Source organism: Asterias rubens, chromosome 20 (genome assembly GCF_902459465.1).
Source record: "Asterias rubens chromosome 20, eAstRub1.3, whole genome shotgun sequence".
NCBI lineage: Eukaryota > Metazoa > Echinodermata > Asteroidea > Forcipulatida > Asteriidae > Asterias > Asterias rubens.
Window position 1 is genome coordinate 10,271,643 of NC_047081.1, and position 15,763 is coordinate 10,287,405.

At 37.5% G+C, this 15,763-nt stretch overlaps 2 protein-coding genes across 2 annotated transcripts; one reads left to right on the forward strand and one right to left on the reverse strand.

The window, feature by feature from the left end:
• The first annotated feature begins 1,013 nt into the window (after window positions 1–1,013).
• Window positions 1,014–6,589, forward strand: LOC117303800 (cyclin-dependent kinase 1-like). Its single transcript, XM_033788161.1, has 8 exons — window positions 1,014–1,043; window positions 2,092–2,209; window positions 2,860–3,016; window positions 3,337–3,457; window positions 3,622–3,792; window positions 4,124–4,287; window positions 4,619–4,760; window positions 5,263–6,589. Exons 2-8 carry the CDS (start codon window positions 2,155–2,157, stop codon window positions 5,371–5,373), a joined length of 921 nt encoding a protein of 306 aa, XP_033644052.1. The 5' UTR covers window positions 1,014–1,043; window positions 2,092–2,154; the 3' UTR covers window positions 5,374–6,589.
• Window positions 6,130–15,665, reverse strand: LOC117303799 (la-related protein 7-like). Its single transcript, XM_033788159.1, has 11 exons — window positions 15,605–15,665; window positions 14,043–14,253; window positions 13,225–13,325; window positions 12,785–12,868; window positions 12,079–12,243; window positions 11,356–11,897; window positions 10,272–10,386; window positions 9,143–9,244; window positions 8,277–8,439; window positions 7,969–8,066; window positions 6,130–7,832 (listed from the first exon to the last, which is right to left on the reverse strand). The coding sequence occupies exons 2-11, from the start codon at window positions 14,239–14,241 to the stop codon at window positions 7,758–7,760; spliced, it is 1,644 nt and encodes a 547-aa protein (XP_033644050.1). The 5' UTR covers window positions 14,242–14,253; window positions 15,605–15,665; the 3' UTR covers window positions 6,130–7,757.
• Between the last annotated feature and the right edge of the window lie 98 nt (window positions 15,666–15,763).

Below are 15,763 nucleotides of genomic sequence, written 5' to 3' on the forward strand. Positions count from 1 at the left end.
GCGGCCAACATCCCTGTCATTGATCCTCTTTAGTTGCCGTGTGATACAAACATGTAGCCTACACACATTGAGAAATTTCAGACTTTTATGTCTGTCTGAATTCTACAGGGTTTTTTTAAAAGATGTTTGCGGCCTGGCTATAAAACGTGGGAATAATCATGTTTTCTTCACTCAGAATAAAGAACGGGATTGGGGAGGGGACAGGGCGCGCGGTGCCCCCGGTAAAAATTTTGAAAACGGAACAACTTTATAAAATCATCCCAGCCAGAACCCCAACGCAGGCTTTGGTCTAGACCTCTCAATAGGATGAACAGAAATTCCCCAGTTTAGAAGATTGATTTGGGTCTGAAATGCCGTTTAAGGCTGACCCTATAGCTGGACAAAGCACCATGCCCGCTTTTTGTTTTTGTTTAGTTTTTTAGTGATGACCCGCCCGATGAATGCTAGTGCGCCGTTGCTCCTTGAAATCACTATAATAAAGTCGCATGCCACGGTTTACCGAACTTTTGATTGTAGTTCTGACCTTTTGGTCGGCAATTTCCCATACTGCTCATTAGAGAAAAAAAATTACAATTCATTATGGCCCAATTTCATAGCAGCAAAAACTGCTTGGGGAGCCGGGGGGGGGGGGGGGGGGGGGGACAACATTTCCTTGCTAACCGAAAAAAGGGAGGCCTACGGGGCTGCTGCAGCAAAAAGTTGATAAAGTTATTTGTAAACTTACTTTTTTTCTAGCAGTCTACGTGATCATTATATTAGGACGATGAAGGAATAAATCAACGGGCCAAAAACGGTAATTAGTTAACATTGATGAAAACAAAAAAATTGTGTTTTCATACAATATTGCACATGGGGGGGGGGGGCGACAGTCCATACAATCCCGTCCACGAGAGGGCGCCCTCTTCAAGACTGCCTTGTGGACACGACGTTCCTTTAACGTGATTGGTCAACAAATATTCCCTGACGCCTTCTGATTCGCTACTTCGAACTTGGCGGATTGCATGAATGACATTCTACGAGCTGGAAGTTTAAATGGTCGCACGGTGAGTTTTGAGCTGCCCGTTTTTGTATTTTTTAAAAGCATTTTGACGACCTTTACAGTCGATTTTGTTTAAGAATGTTTGATGAATCAAACGATCAGTATATTGATGTACATTACTGTGAGAGGATGTTTGTTGAAGCATTAGATTTACTCACTTTTTAAAAAGAGAGATTTTTGGGGTTGTATTTTTGTCACTCTTCCCTTCGTCTTCGACGACCTCCTCAGCCCGCAGTGTTCACAATAAATCCATTGTTCTCACTGTTATGATGGTTATCCTTCAATACAATTGAAATCTGGTTGGAATATTGGGCATGTATGTATACGTATGTGTAGAGCAAGTTAGAGAGCTAGGCATTGTACATACAATTAATGACAAAATGTTTGAACTTGTTGATGGGCATTTATTTGTTTAAATTATATTTTTTCAATCCATTCTATCTTAAATAAATAAAATAGCCTAATAGGCCTATAAAGTTTTACTTAAAATTTAAATTTAAATTAAACTTAAGATTTAAATGAACTGGAGAAAATTCCTTTTTTTTTCATTTTCTAATTCTTTTGTTTAAAAACTATTATATTATTATTAAAACTACATTTGTAACTAACAGGCTGGGCTGGGTAGATTTTAAACTGAATTATTCAATTGTGCCTTGGTTGAATGAATTTTGACTTTGATTGAGTTATTAATTAAACAAAGACAAATTTTACAAAAAAGAGCATGTCTCAGGACATTGGTTCAACATGTTCAATCCCTGCAACCTGCTCTTTTGTAAATTTGTCTTTGTGGAGTGCTTATTTATTGCCTCAAAGAAAAGAATTGTCAGGAAAATAACATGAATAATAACTTCCAAAAGTCCCAGGTACAACTGTACGAAGAATGCGTTAATAAATTAAAATAGTTTGTCAAACTTAGTTAGCCGTTACTCGTTAGCCTCATCGCAATTTTTTATGATTAATTGTTTTATTTAAAAAGAAATTTGGATTGTCATGATTGTACTCTAAAATATGTCATAAATAAATTTTGTCTTATGAAACTGTTCTCGTTTCAGGTACAAACTGTGTTTACAGTCGTCATTTTTGTAAATAGTTGTATTGTAAACAAACAAATCAAAATGGACAAACAACCCACGATGGAGGACTATGCGAAGATCGAGAAAATCGGAGAAGGTACATAAGAAATGAAAAAATAAGAACAAAAATCAAAAGATGATTACTGAAGCAGGCAAACCTAAAAAAAAAAACAGACAAAAGTATAAAAAAAAATGAACTATTCAAAGTTTCACATTATTTGTAGTGTGAATCACAATAAATAACTTATTTTAAAATAATTTCCAACCACAATTAATTTCATAACATTACCATACTATTTAAAAAGTCACAGAAAGCTGATAATACTGAAACGGGTACCGGTAATCTAAAAAAAAAACCAATTTAACCAAAACAAATAACTTGGAAACAGATTAAAAGTTTCACAACAAAACTACTACTTCCAAAATATATTTTCATCCATATTGATTTCATACCTTTAAGTTTTAATACCCCCCTCCCCCCAAATGCAGTGAACGATTTCCCTTGTTAAGCAGAGCAAAATGCTATGAAAAAAAATGTATTGTTTGCTAATTCAAAAATCATTTTTCTTATTATTCAAAATAACTATTCAGTGTGCACAATTTTCTTTTCAGTCAAAATGTTTTGCTATAAAGCAAAAATGCTGGATAAAATCATTCCCTGCAATGCTTTTTAAAGTCGAAAGTCCAATCCAAAGCCTATGTTATCGAAATGTTATAATGTATTCCAAAATTTGTTATTGTTTGCAGGCACGTACGGTGTGGTTTACAAGGGACGCTGCAAGAAGGACGGCACCATTGTGGCGCTAAAGAAGATTCGTCTTGAAAGTGAGGAGGAAGGAGTTCCAAGCACTGCCATCAGAGAGATCTCCCTCCTCAAGGAGCTACAACACCCAAACATTGTCAAGTGAGTTTACTCAACCACTTTCAAAATAACCGAAATAACCCTTACTTGAACTTTTTCCCAGCACTCTGAGCAAAATACACTGTGCTGCCCCCAGACTTCCCCCAGATTGCCACTTCAGCAATGATGGCAACCTCGGTAGTCTAGTTGGTAAGACACTGCTCTAGAATTTGCAAGGGTCGTGGGTTTGAATCCCACACGAGTAAATATGCCTGTGATATTTTGTTCACAGGGCTCAGGAAAGAACTGAGTATACAGTGCTAACACACATTGGTGTACGGGTAAAAACCAAAATTAATATTTTCTTAATGTCCTTGTTGCAGCTTGAGCAACGTCTTGATGCAAGAGAGCAGGTTGTACTTGGTCTTTGAATTCCTTAAAATGGACCTGAAGAAATACATGGAGACGCTACGAGGCACCGTCATGGACCCCGCTCTTGTCAAGGTAAGCGTCAGATCTCACACTTACGAACATGTCCTAAAATAATCTCACAGGAGGGTCTATTGTTTTCTATAGACCTAATCTAGGAAAGAGTGTACAAAATATTTGGAAAAAATGCGATACAAATTTTCAGGGAGAAAATAAATTGTTGACTTTTGTTTCTACAGAGCTACCTCCACCAGATAGTACAGGGCATCCTCTTCTGCCACTGCCGTCGGGTCCTTCACAGAGATCTCAAACCGCAGAATCTTCTCATCAACGAGAAAGGTATCATTAAGCTGGCAGACTTTGGGCTAGCGAGGGCGTTTGGCATCCCTGTCAGAGTATACACGCACGAGGTAATTTCAGTTTTGTTCTTTCCTTTTGGCTGAATAGTTTGTTTTAAAAGCTTTCAAAAAAAAAAAAAAAAAATGCATTCGTTTGGATTGCAAAGTAACTATAACCCTTTCATTCTCCATTTCATTGAGCATAAGGACACATTTTATGTTGATTCATTTTTTAAGAAAAAAAGCAACAACAAAAAAAGGGTCACCGACACGATAGCACCCTCAGGAGTCCTCTTTCTCATTCTGAAAACTGTGTGGTCGCGTGATCTTTATTTTTACAATTTTAACACTTATAACTTTTGTAATGATTTGAATCTATTAAATCTATTCTTTTGACACTCAGGTGGTGACCCTATGGTACAGGGCCCCCGAGGTGCTATTGGGTTGCCCGCGGTACTCTACACCTGTTGATGTCTGGAGCATAGGGTGCATCTTTGCCGAGATGGTCACAAAGAGACCATTGTTCCACGGAGACTCAGAGATTGATCAACTCTTTAGAATATTCAGGTCAGTGAACAAAATGACTTCAATATATAACATTTGGTTTGGGGTAACACCATGTGTGTGCTTACTTGCCAGTTAGATTTTGTTTAGAGAACTGTCTTGCTACATATTTTTCTACAATGAAGTAGATGTTCGGATTTAGGGAGACATATCTCTTCTGAACTTCAGACTTTTCAGTTCTGAACTGAAAAGAACTGACCTGCCTTTTAACTTCTACCTAGGCAGAAGGTAGAAAATCGGCCGGCACTACTATTTTGAGTTTACAGTGGATCGTTATTTAATTTTAACTTGATTTTTAATTCTTCAAATCTTGTAATTTCTTTAATGACTACAGAACTCTAGGAACTCCGACTGATAAGACATGGCCTGGAGTCACGGAGCTCCCCGACTACAAACCGACCTTCCCCAACTGGAGCACCAATAATCTTGCCAAGTCGGTCAAGACGCTTGACCCACAGGGTCTGGATCTCCTGCAGGTCAGTGGGGGCTGAGAGCCCTTAAAAAAAAAAAATTGTAATTCAATTGGCTAAGCCACAAACAGTTGTTAAAATTTCTTTAGACCGGACTAAGATGTCACCTGAATACTATGGTGCTTTCCTAATGCTCTGCTTTTAACATTGAAAAATTAACCCGGGCCATTTTTTAAAATTTTGTTGAACACAAACACTTCAGAAACAATGCAAGGTGTTGACAAGATTCTTCAAATAAACAGGGGCTAATTTCATAAACCCCGTCAGCACAAAAACTTACTAAGCACAGAATAGCATAGCATCGCATAGCAAATACAGGCTATCAGCCAAAAGTACGTTAAGTTTGCTTTTTGTGGCTTATGAGCCCTACTCAGTTTTTGCTTGGCAAAGAAATTTGTCTTTGTCAAGCGTATTTTTTTGGCTCAACAGCTTTATGAAGTTGGGCCCTGATTCCCTTCTATGATCCTTTTTTTTATATAAATATTTTTGTTTCTTTGCAAAACAACAGAAAATGCTGATCTACGACCCATCAAAGAGAATCTCCTGCAAGGCAGCGCTTACTCACCCGTACCTCCGAGATTACGACAGCACCGTAATGCCGGCAAGACTTGGTCAGTGAAGCTGTCCCATCCCAATGCAATCACAATAGAGCTAACTTCACAAGAGTTCACTAATAATATGCTAAGCACAGAAACATTTTCCAAAGTTGAAATGAGTTTTACAAGTAAAAATACCATGTATGTTTGCAACTTGTACCATGCTAATTCAGCTAAACAGATACTTTCTTCTGCTTAGCAGCTCTTGTGAGATTGGATCGAAGTCATGAAGCGTTGTACATAACGGACTGTATATGATTTGTACATATCCTCTTGTTTATTTGTATTCGTTGCAGAAATCATTAGCAAAATTTAAAGTGAAATATTGTTGCGTGTGTAGTTTTTGTATGAATAGTGTTTGTTGATTTTCCTAAAAAGATGCATAAAAGAGGGGGGTAGGGGGAATGCTAAGAATCCTCTGAATGAAAATTGGCGTCGAAGGCGCAGCGACTATTTTGCTTTTTTTCTAAAATGGGGTTACTCGGGAGCACTATGCATCAAGTGTGCTTTTATTTCTGAACTTGCTTAAAACAATTGATACATTTGTAGAGAATTGTGTTAAAAAATCAATGAAACTATCACTATTTTGCTGGAACCATATTATGTCTGGTAGTTTAAAGTATAATTCATTATCATAGGTAGCAAAAGACTAGGGTTACACCCCAAAGATGCATTACTTGATACAGTTAGATCCTTCTCAGATTATTTCACTATTTTATCGCTCATGTACGAGTCCCTAATGTCATAACATACACACACACCGAAAGCACTGTGTGGCAGTCTCTGTTAAAGCCATATTGTTTTTCAAGAACGAGTTCAGTTTGAATTTGCAAACTATTATTGTGACTCCAAATTAATTCAGTAAGAGTAGGCTTATAGATATTCATATTATTTACCATGATATTAAAAATTGAATTTGAAATCGTGGAGTTTTTCAAACGTCCTAACTATTGTTAAGTTAAATGTGTATTGTAGTTAAATATTTAGGTATACAATTCATCTGGAGAAAATTCAATTTCATGGTTGTGGTTTCAGGGTCGAGTAGTTGCCTACAGAAATCATAATACACTGTACACGTACAGGGAACTTGTTGCTCTCCAACACAACAATTAAGTATATGTTTAGTAACGACTTATTAGATCCTACCGAGATAATGTACAGTTCAACACTACACTAAACCTGTACTATATAGGGCAAATGTACAGAACAACATCAAGAAATAAACAAACGAAAAATGTATGATCTGGTGTGACTAATTGACTTTATTTATTATACAATACTTGCATGAAGACAAAATTAATGAAAATAGGTATAACAATCCATATGAATTTAAAACAGTAAAAAAAATCAACAAGAATAAAATAGGGTTGATACTGTGGGAAAGAACAATAATTCAGAACAATGGAAAATGGCACAAATATGGACTTTGATTTGTCTGTGCGCAAAGCAGGGGTGGATTTCATAAAGAGTTAAGACTAGTCTTATCTCAAGTTAGGACGAGTTACTCATCCTAACTTGGGACTAGCCTTAAGTTTTTAGTACCTCCTATGACTAGTCCTATGTTAGGACTAGTCTTAACTCGGTTAAATTGACCCCAGATTTAATGTTCAGGACTTCAGAATGTACTCTTTATGTATGAACAAAAAAAAATCTTCCGTATAAAGAGAGCCGACTACATGTACATGTAGTGTACAATAAAAAAAAAGGGAATACTCACATAGGGACAGTTGGAATTTCATAAGTCATGGTCTTCAATGATTTGATCCCAATCATAGCAACTGCCTTTACATGTGAAAGGAACACGTGGGAAGGGTATGGGACACTCTAGTATTGTTCTTTACACACAAACAACACAATAGTATAATCCAATATTGAAGAATTTTGTATGAATTTAATGTCAAGAAATTGGGGCGTATGTACACTGTTGATTGGTCAATGCGTTAACCAATTCACGTCAGACGTATTTATTTATCCCTTATTTGTGAGACTCTTTAATGTTTTTCATTTGTCAAGTCAAGCTTTCATTGTGGCAACATTATTTAAAAAAAAAAAATGCACTAACTCAAGAAGCTAAAAAAAAATAAGAAAATTAAAACCATGGCTGGGCACGGACAATTTGTCAGGGTATCAACATGCTGTGGTGAAGGGGCACAAGGAGCTCGGATTTTCACACACAATGCCCCTTTCCGAAGAAGGGAAAAAAAGTTCAGGACTGCAGACAAAATAAAATATGAATTGGTAAAAATTAAAAGCATAAAAATGTTAATCTCAAACAATCAAGTGCCGTCTAGACAAAAACAAATATCACAGCTACAGTCAGGCCGTACATCGTCTCGAAGTCAGGAAAATATTGAAACATATTGAACTGACGTTACTACAACATTTCTGCAGCGGTCAACAAATCAATCTATTCAAATTGTTTGTGACCCTTACTCTTCTTTGACTTAGTCAAGCCAGAAGCCTTCTCTGTCTTATCCAGTATCTAAAAAAGGAAAAAAAAACAGAGATAAACAAAATGTTAAATGAGATACGTATGTGTGAAATGACAAGTGTAGTTCTAATTTGAAGATAAAGAATGTTGGGACTAAACGTTTGTAGAATAATAAACATTTACATACCCTGTCAACTCCACGCTTCTTCTTCTTCCTTCTTGCCTGGTTGAGCTTGGACACCCGGTCTAATTTCAGTTTCTTCCAGTAGCTGTCCTCGTCCTCGCCTGTTAAAAAATGTTCAAAATAATCCAAATAATCTTGGAATACACTAGACTTTCACAAAATTCCTTTGAACAACTTTCACAAAATTTACTGTTTTTTTGTATTGTGCTTTTATTACCATGTATTGATTAGTTTTGATTAAAAAAAACAGTGCATGAATGAATGCATGGAAATAAATAAACAAAAAAACAAACAAACACACAGAAACACACCTGACAAAAGGGTCACTTTAAATTGGACGTCCTCGTTCTTGAGCTTGCTCGCTTGCTCAAGAACAGCCTTAGCGCCCTCGGCTGATTCCAACCGCACAAAGCCACCCTTGTCCCCGTCCTTGAGGTCAACATAAGCCACTGGAGACATCTCCTGTATCTGCTCCTGTGAAAATAAGGGAGGCCAATCGGATCAGACGTAGGGGGGAGAACACTCTCAACAAAGACGACGGGGCTTACAACCTCCAGAACATTTACGACCATTTAGTCCAAACCATGCCTACAACGCCCTCCATGTCCACTAAGCTTGGGCGATATCGATCTATTTTATTCACAATGTATCGCCGACAATATATCGCGATATTCGATATAATGGCGATTAATTAAATTTGACATCATCAGTCTTCAAACTCCAAGTGAAAGTTGTATAAGAGACAGTCATAGCATAAGAGAGGTGTTCTAATGACCTATTCTTCTGGTTTTACTCCAAACCTATGGGGTGCAAGATGTCTCAGCTAGGAAATACATGCGAAATTGCGATACTTAATCGATATCGCGATATATCGATATTTCGAAACCATTTTCAAACTAGTATCGCGATATTCGATAATATCGTGGTATCGCCCAAGCTTTATGTCCACCAAGAAAGGGTATAAAAGGCAGTTGGGTATTGTACATCGTCACCAGTCTGTCGAAGCTCCTAGCTTAGGAGTGAAGCGTAACTACTAAATTATATGTTAAGTAACATCATACATAATATGGGATTTGTAAAAACGAATCTTTTTAATTCATAATAACCCAACCTTTCAGTTTAATTTAACACATTTACTTCCATATTGATGTGAAAGAAAAGGAGCGTGTGGACATACTCGGACATTCTTGCGGGATGCAAACGGTTTGTTGCTGTCAATTTTCAGGACTACACCGGGAACAAACTCTGGTTCTGTAGATTTCGTTTGGCTGACAGCTGCCTGTAAATAACAACAACCAAGTATTTTAGTATAACCCTAGTACCTCAAAGCAGTATCTGTTAATACAAATATTACAAAATTGTTACAGAATTAACAAACCAACATTTTTAAATTATTGGTTAAATTGAACGTCTCAACTGCCTTCTTAAAATATCACCAGATTTTCTCAAATGTTGAGAACACCTAAAGAAATAAGAGGAATAACTGGATGAAAATGATGAGGGAAAGCTACTAACAACATCTGATTTGAAGATGCAGAACAGAGGTGCGTTTTGACAATCATAACCAGTGACCTTGGCCAGTGATATAACCAATTGGCAATTCAATCAAAACATTTATCGGTTTTGACTGCCAAAACGCATCCCCAGGGAAAGACGCGGTAAGATGGAAACCAACGATGTTTTACATGGTTTTTTTAGAGGCTACTAACATAGGGGTTGATTAGAGCAGGCCTGAAACTTCACGGAAGCAACAAAGGCGATTGCCTCCATGCAATGCCCTTGAAACAATCCAGTAGACATTTTACACTTTCCTCATAGGGTGCCCTTAACCAAGGAGAAAATAGCTTGGTGCCCTTGCCCTTTCAAAAACAAAGCATACATGCCTGTTTAGAAATCACCCTGGGGTGAGTTAGGTGGTTTATCAGAAAGGGATGAGGAGTGGACGTCAGATTTAATTAAAGGCAGTGGACACTATTGGTTATTATTCAAAATAATTATTAGCATAAAACCTCACTTAGTAACTGGTAAAAACGGAGTTTTCGAGAAAGAAGCAATTTTCCACGATTTTGATTTCGAGACCTCAGATTTTGAATTTGAGGTCTCGAAATCAAGCATCTGAAAGCACACAACTTCGTGTGACAAGGGTGTTTCTTCTTTTCTTATTATCTTGCAACTTTGACGATCGATTGAGCAACAATTTTCACAGGTTTGTTATTTTATGCATATGTTGAGATGCACCAAGTGAGAAGACTGGTCTTTGACAATTACCAAGTGTCCAGAGTCTTTAAACAAAAAAAACTTCTTACCGCCTTTTTCTGCTTGTGGCCATTCTGACCCTTCTCTTGCAAGACCTTCTTCATATCCTTTCTGCTCGTCTTCTGCATCGCGAGGTACTCTTTCTTCAGTTCTAACCAATTCTTCCTAAAAAGATTGCAAGATTAATATTCCGTATCACTTTCAGTGCACTGTACTGTCGAGCTGGCTCTGCGAGACTAGATTTAAATTAGACTTATTTTGGTTATACACAAGTAGGCCTACAATATGTTTATAATAGAAATTGCCTATAAGCTCTCATGCTTAAAATACATAAAAATATGATACAAAGTAATAATAATAATAATTAATAATAATAAAGAACAATTTATAAAGCGATAAACAAAAGCAGAACGATTCCGCCTCAATGCGCTGAAACAAACAAAATAAAAGTCTGGACAAGACAAGTTCATACAAAGCAAAGTTTTACACAAAAATATAGCAAAATAATTAATGAAACTAGATAATATAGAAAACTGACAAAAAGTTACAATGTAAATCAACCTGTTAAAAAAGAAAAGATGAGACTTACAATAGAAAACACAATATAAAAAATACTGTTAAAAAAACACAATTCTAACAGCATATTCATTTTACAATGTTACAAACACAGTTAAAAAATGGCAATACTGTATTCTTTAGAGCACTTAAAAACACCCGGGCATTATCAAAGCGCTCTCTATTTGCACCAACAGGATGAGCAGAATAAGAGCAACTACAAATATACATATTAATAGTAAACTTGCGGGTACAACCGTGGGTAAAATCTCTTTTGAAGGAGTGGTGGCTCTGAAAGGAGCCGGTTTGGTCTCGACGTTTCGAACAGTACACTCTGCTCGTCTTCATACACCATTTAGGATGAGCAGAGCTGCTATGTTCTGAATCATGCGAACTTTTAAGTAGCTCCTTCTAATGTTTTATTTTACCTACGACTTTACATCGCATTCAAAGCATGAAGAACAGTATGGTTAAGTGTCTCACAGCACTTTTAACCACCCAACCTACAACAATAACATGCACACAAAGACATGTTGATACAAAACCTGACAATTCCCGCGTCTGAAATAAAAAACTTACTTTGGAATGACCCTAATCTGCAGCACGGGTGCTTCCAACTCATCTCTCTTATGCTTCCGGCCACGGCTTCTCTTCTTCTTCTTATCACCGTCCTCACCTCCCAATGCCTCCGAGTCGGTCCTCGTCCTCTTTGCTTCCCCGCCGGCAATCCCCGCCTCCTTGCGACTCTTCTCCTTCACGCTGTCGACGCTGCTGATGGATTCATCTCGTCTCCTCTTGTTTGCTTTGTCCTTTTGTGCACTTTTTGCCTCAAAGTCCAATCTGTCGTCTTCCCCGGACTGTTTCCGCTTTTTGGCGCTCTTTTGCTCTTTCGGTGTCTGCGCGTCTTTCTTGTTGGGCGTCTTTGTTTCTACTTCACGAGATGCCGTCGACTTCCTCTTTGACTTCTTCTCAAGCTGTGCTCCTTCCTCGACGTCTTGTGTCGCCTCGCTCGTCTCCCTCTTTCTCTTTAACAGTGTCGGCTCTGTGAGGATCAACCGTCCTTTCCTTGTCAGCGGGAATCTGCCGTCCAAAGGTTTCTCAGTTGTAGGATTGTCTAGAAGCTATAGTGAAAGAAAAAATGCCAAAGTGGCAATTATTAACTGAATTTAATAAATTTAAAGGTGTGTTACTTGTAGGATTGTTGAGAGAAAACAAAACAAAAACACCAATACAGGGCTACATAAATAAAAAAAAAATAAAAAAAATGACTGCCAAATAGAAAATTTGATAAAACCTTTTTACCTTGCAGGCATTTGCAGCTTCATCAGGGGTCGTGAACTCTACAAAAGCAAATCCCTTAGTGTCTCTTGTGTACCTGTACTTAGGTATACTAATATAAGCAATGTTTCCACACGGGCTGAACATCTTCCTCAACATCTCCAAGTCCACATTATGAGGCAAGTTTTCCTTTTGGGTAGAAAAAGAGGAAAACATGTTCAATCATCAGGCATGATCTTTGGTCCTTGGGAAAAAATATACTTTATCGAGTAAGGCCGACTTAACTTACCTACATGTACACATGGTGTAGGCTTTAAAGACACTGGACACTATTGGTAATTGTCAAAGACCAGTCTTCTCACTTGGTGTATCTCAACATATGCATAAAATAACCAACCTGTGAAAGTTTGCACTCAATTGGTCGTTGAAGTTGCGAGATAATTATAAAAGAAAAAACACACAAAAATTGTGTGCTTTCAGATGCTTGATTTCGAGACCTCAAATTCTAAATCCGAGGTTTCAAAATCATATTCGTGGAAAAATTACTTCTTTCTCGAAAACTATGTCACTTCAGAGGGAGCCGTTTCTCACAATGTTTTATACTATCAACCTCTCCCCATTACTCATTACCAACTAAGGTTTTATGTTCATAATTATTTTGAGGAATTACCAATAGTGTCCACTGCCTTTAATCATGTTGCAATGCCCTGAAATATTCTAGGTTCCTTACCACGTATACAGTTAAATCATTCTCATCGTATTTTGGTTTCTTCGGTGGATTCTTTCTCTTCACCCGTTTCTTATCCTCACTGACCTAAATATCGTGAAAAGATAAATAATGTTATTTTAAATGTCACAATAAGACGGAAAAAAGTATATATAATAATCCATAATCTATTCTTCAAAATGATCTCACATGTTTTTTACAAGAAAATTTCCACTGAACCTAGAAGTTTTAGTAAAATATAAATTCAAGAAAAAAAGACGGTCAGGTTTCTGTAAAACAATCGGAGCGTTAGAAAGCTGTTGTGTAACAGCCGTTCATCATCGTGTTGCCATGACTACTGCCAAACATGCACAGAAACTTGAACACCAGGTTACAAGACGGCTATGACTGAGTTGTGCGTGTATTGCAAACTGGTTAAGATTACAGATACCGGTTTACAATACCTCTAAAAGATCGCAGTTTTCCATTGCTCTGACGATGAGTGATGGATCTTTTGTCAGCAATTGCATACGGTTGAAGTTGGCGATGACAGAAACGTCAATACCTGGGGGAACAAAAACAATACTTGTTATTATTTTGTCATGAACTGTCCTCAACCAAGCAAGTTTTTGGCACACAGCAATCAAGAGTTTGGATACAGATAAGATTGTAGTACGATGTTACATCCCACATTTCTGCTCATTTCTTAATCACCATCCTATTGGCGCTTGCATTGTTGGATTCAAATCAACATCACGGGTGAGAGTCATTACTGACGAAAAAGTATGAAACTTGGAAACAAACTCAAAGGTATGTTGAAATGATGCCATTTCTACCGATTGGCAACACCTGGGGTTATAGACTCCAAGGAGCTTTTGATAACAGTATCCAAAGCACTAGCCCACCTTGTTGAGCTGTCAATGGCTCCGCTTTTAACATCTGTCTCATCACTGTGATGAGACAGATGTTAAAAGCGGAGCCATTAACAGCTCAACAAGGTGGGCTACCAAAGCACTAGAGAAGTAGACAATTGAGCAGGATTTCTTTATTCGTGGAAAAAAATATTGTGTGATTTTCTTTTAGTCTGAATTCAGACAAAAGTCTGAACAATATCATCCCTGCAACATTTATTTCCATAGTATTGCACAATGAACAAGACACAAAATTATAAAGTTGGCCTATGAGGCGTAGTCATGTGTAATGAAACTCATTGTTAATTATTTACCCCCTCCCCAATTAGTCATTTGTGAATGTTCGGTGTTTTCATTTTTGTTTTTCTTACATCCGTCATCAGCTTTTTCCATCTCCTGTTTTATGAATCGATCTTTGCGGAGATTTGAATCGCCGAAGTAGAACTCGAGCTGCTTCTGGATGTCGCTCAGAACTTTCTTCAGACGCTTTCTCTTCTGCTTCTTCTCTTCGTTGCTCACACCCTCCGCACTTTTCGTTTTCGCGTCCATGGTAACACCTTCAGTAGTCATGGTTGTCCAGACCTTTTTAAAAATACAAAATCAAGTTTAGTATTTAACATGATATAAGAAGCATTTTATTTTCACATTTGTGTTGACTGGTTGTGGTTGGACGGTCTAGAGTAGTTTTAACGATTGCCTAATGTAGAGGGCCTAGCGATTTCTCACCTTACTATCATGACTACATTAATGTATGTAGCATTTACATAGCAAAGTCAGACCATCAATTAATCAATCAATCATCAGGAAAAATGTCCGCATTCCGTATTACAAAACTTTAAAAAAGGGAATCTCATTTTTGAGCATGATGTTTATTTGATAAATAAACTAGATACGCAATCAACATCATGATACTCATTCATAACTAACAAAAGAAAAAATGTTGCCAGAACATGGAAACTGGGTCGATTTCACAAAGATCTAAGATTGATCGTAACTGCAAATCAATCGCAGTTGCTATGAAAATGGTGATGTCACAATACTAATTACTATGCCGGTGATACTGAAAAATTGTCTTGCGATGAATTTTATGGGTCCTACTACTTGCCGTCAACTCGCCGTCAACTCACTTGCGCCGTCAACTCGCCGTCAACTCCTCCAATATACATTTAAAATCCACAAAAGAAGCATAGAACTGTAAAGTATCAGCTCAAAGAGCATTCGCGTAAGTTTTAGGTCATATTTCGGAATAAAAATTGATTTTTTTTCTCGTGAAAAAAAATTCTCGAAGCCAAAAAACTGTCGGCCGCCATCTTGCTTTTTCACAATGATTAGTCTTGGCCCAAGATGTCAATGATAGGTACTTTTTTTTTATCAACACAAAGTCGTTTTTGTGAATGAATTTGTACCGAAAACCATGAGAAATATCTAGTTTAGCCCAGACTTAACACTTCCGTGCCCCCTTTTTATAGATTTTTCATGTAAATTTAATGAGTTGACGGCACGAAAATGAGTTGACGGCGAGTTGACGGCAAGTCAGCGAGTTGACGGCAAGTAGTAGGACCGAATTTTATTGCTTTGTGAAATCGGCCCCTGTTCCTCGTTCTGAGATGATAGCAGAACAAACCTCATATTATTAACTACAGTCACGATAGTTCTAGCCCCCCCCCCCCCCCATTAATATGATTAAATATAAGCACTCTGCACTGTGCTGCAGCAGCACTCTGCTCTTCCATCCCACGCATGGCCCAGCGGTGCGTATTTTCACGTGTCTCTTTTCATTGGCACTGTAAATGTAATACTAATATTTAATTAATAAGTATAGCTCGTTATAAAGCATACAATTATTAGTTTATCTTTGCTGACTAGTGCAAGCTATGAACAAGTCTAAACATAGAAAAAAGTAAACCTTTATAAATACTGTACATTTTCTTACCAAAACCAGCTAGCAGATTAATCAACCACCACGAGAACTTGAGAATTAAAATCCACATGCAACATGTGCTGCTGAAAGTGAAACACTTGACTTTTTCATGTAACCTGCACAACGTCCATGAAATGGTAATTGTCATGAAACAGCCGTTTGTTTAACCCC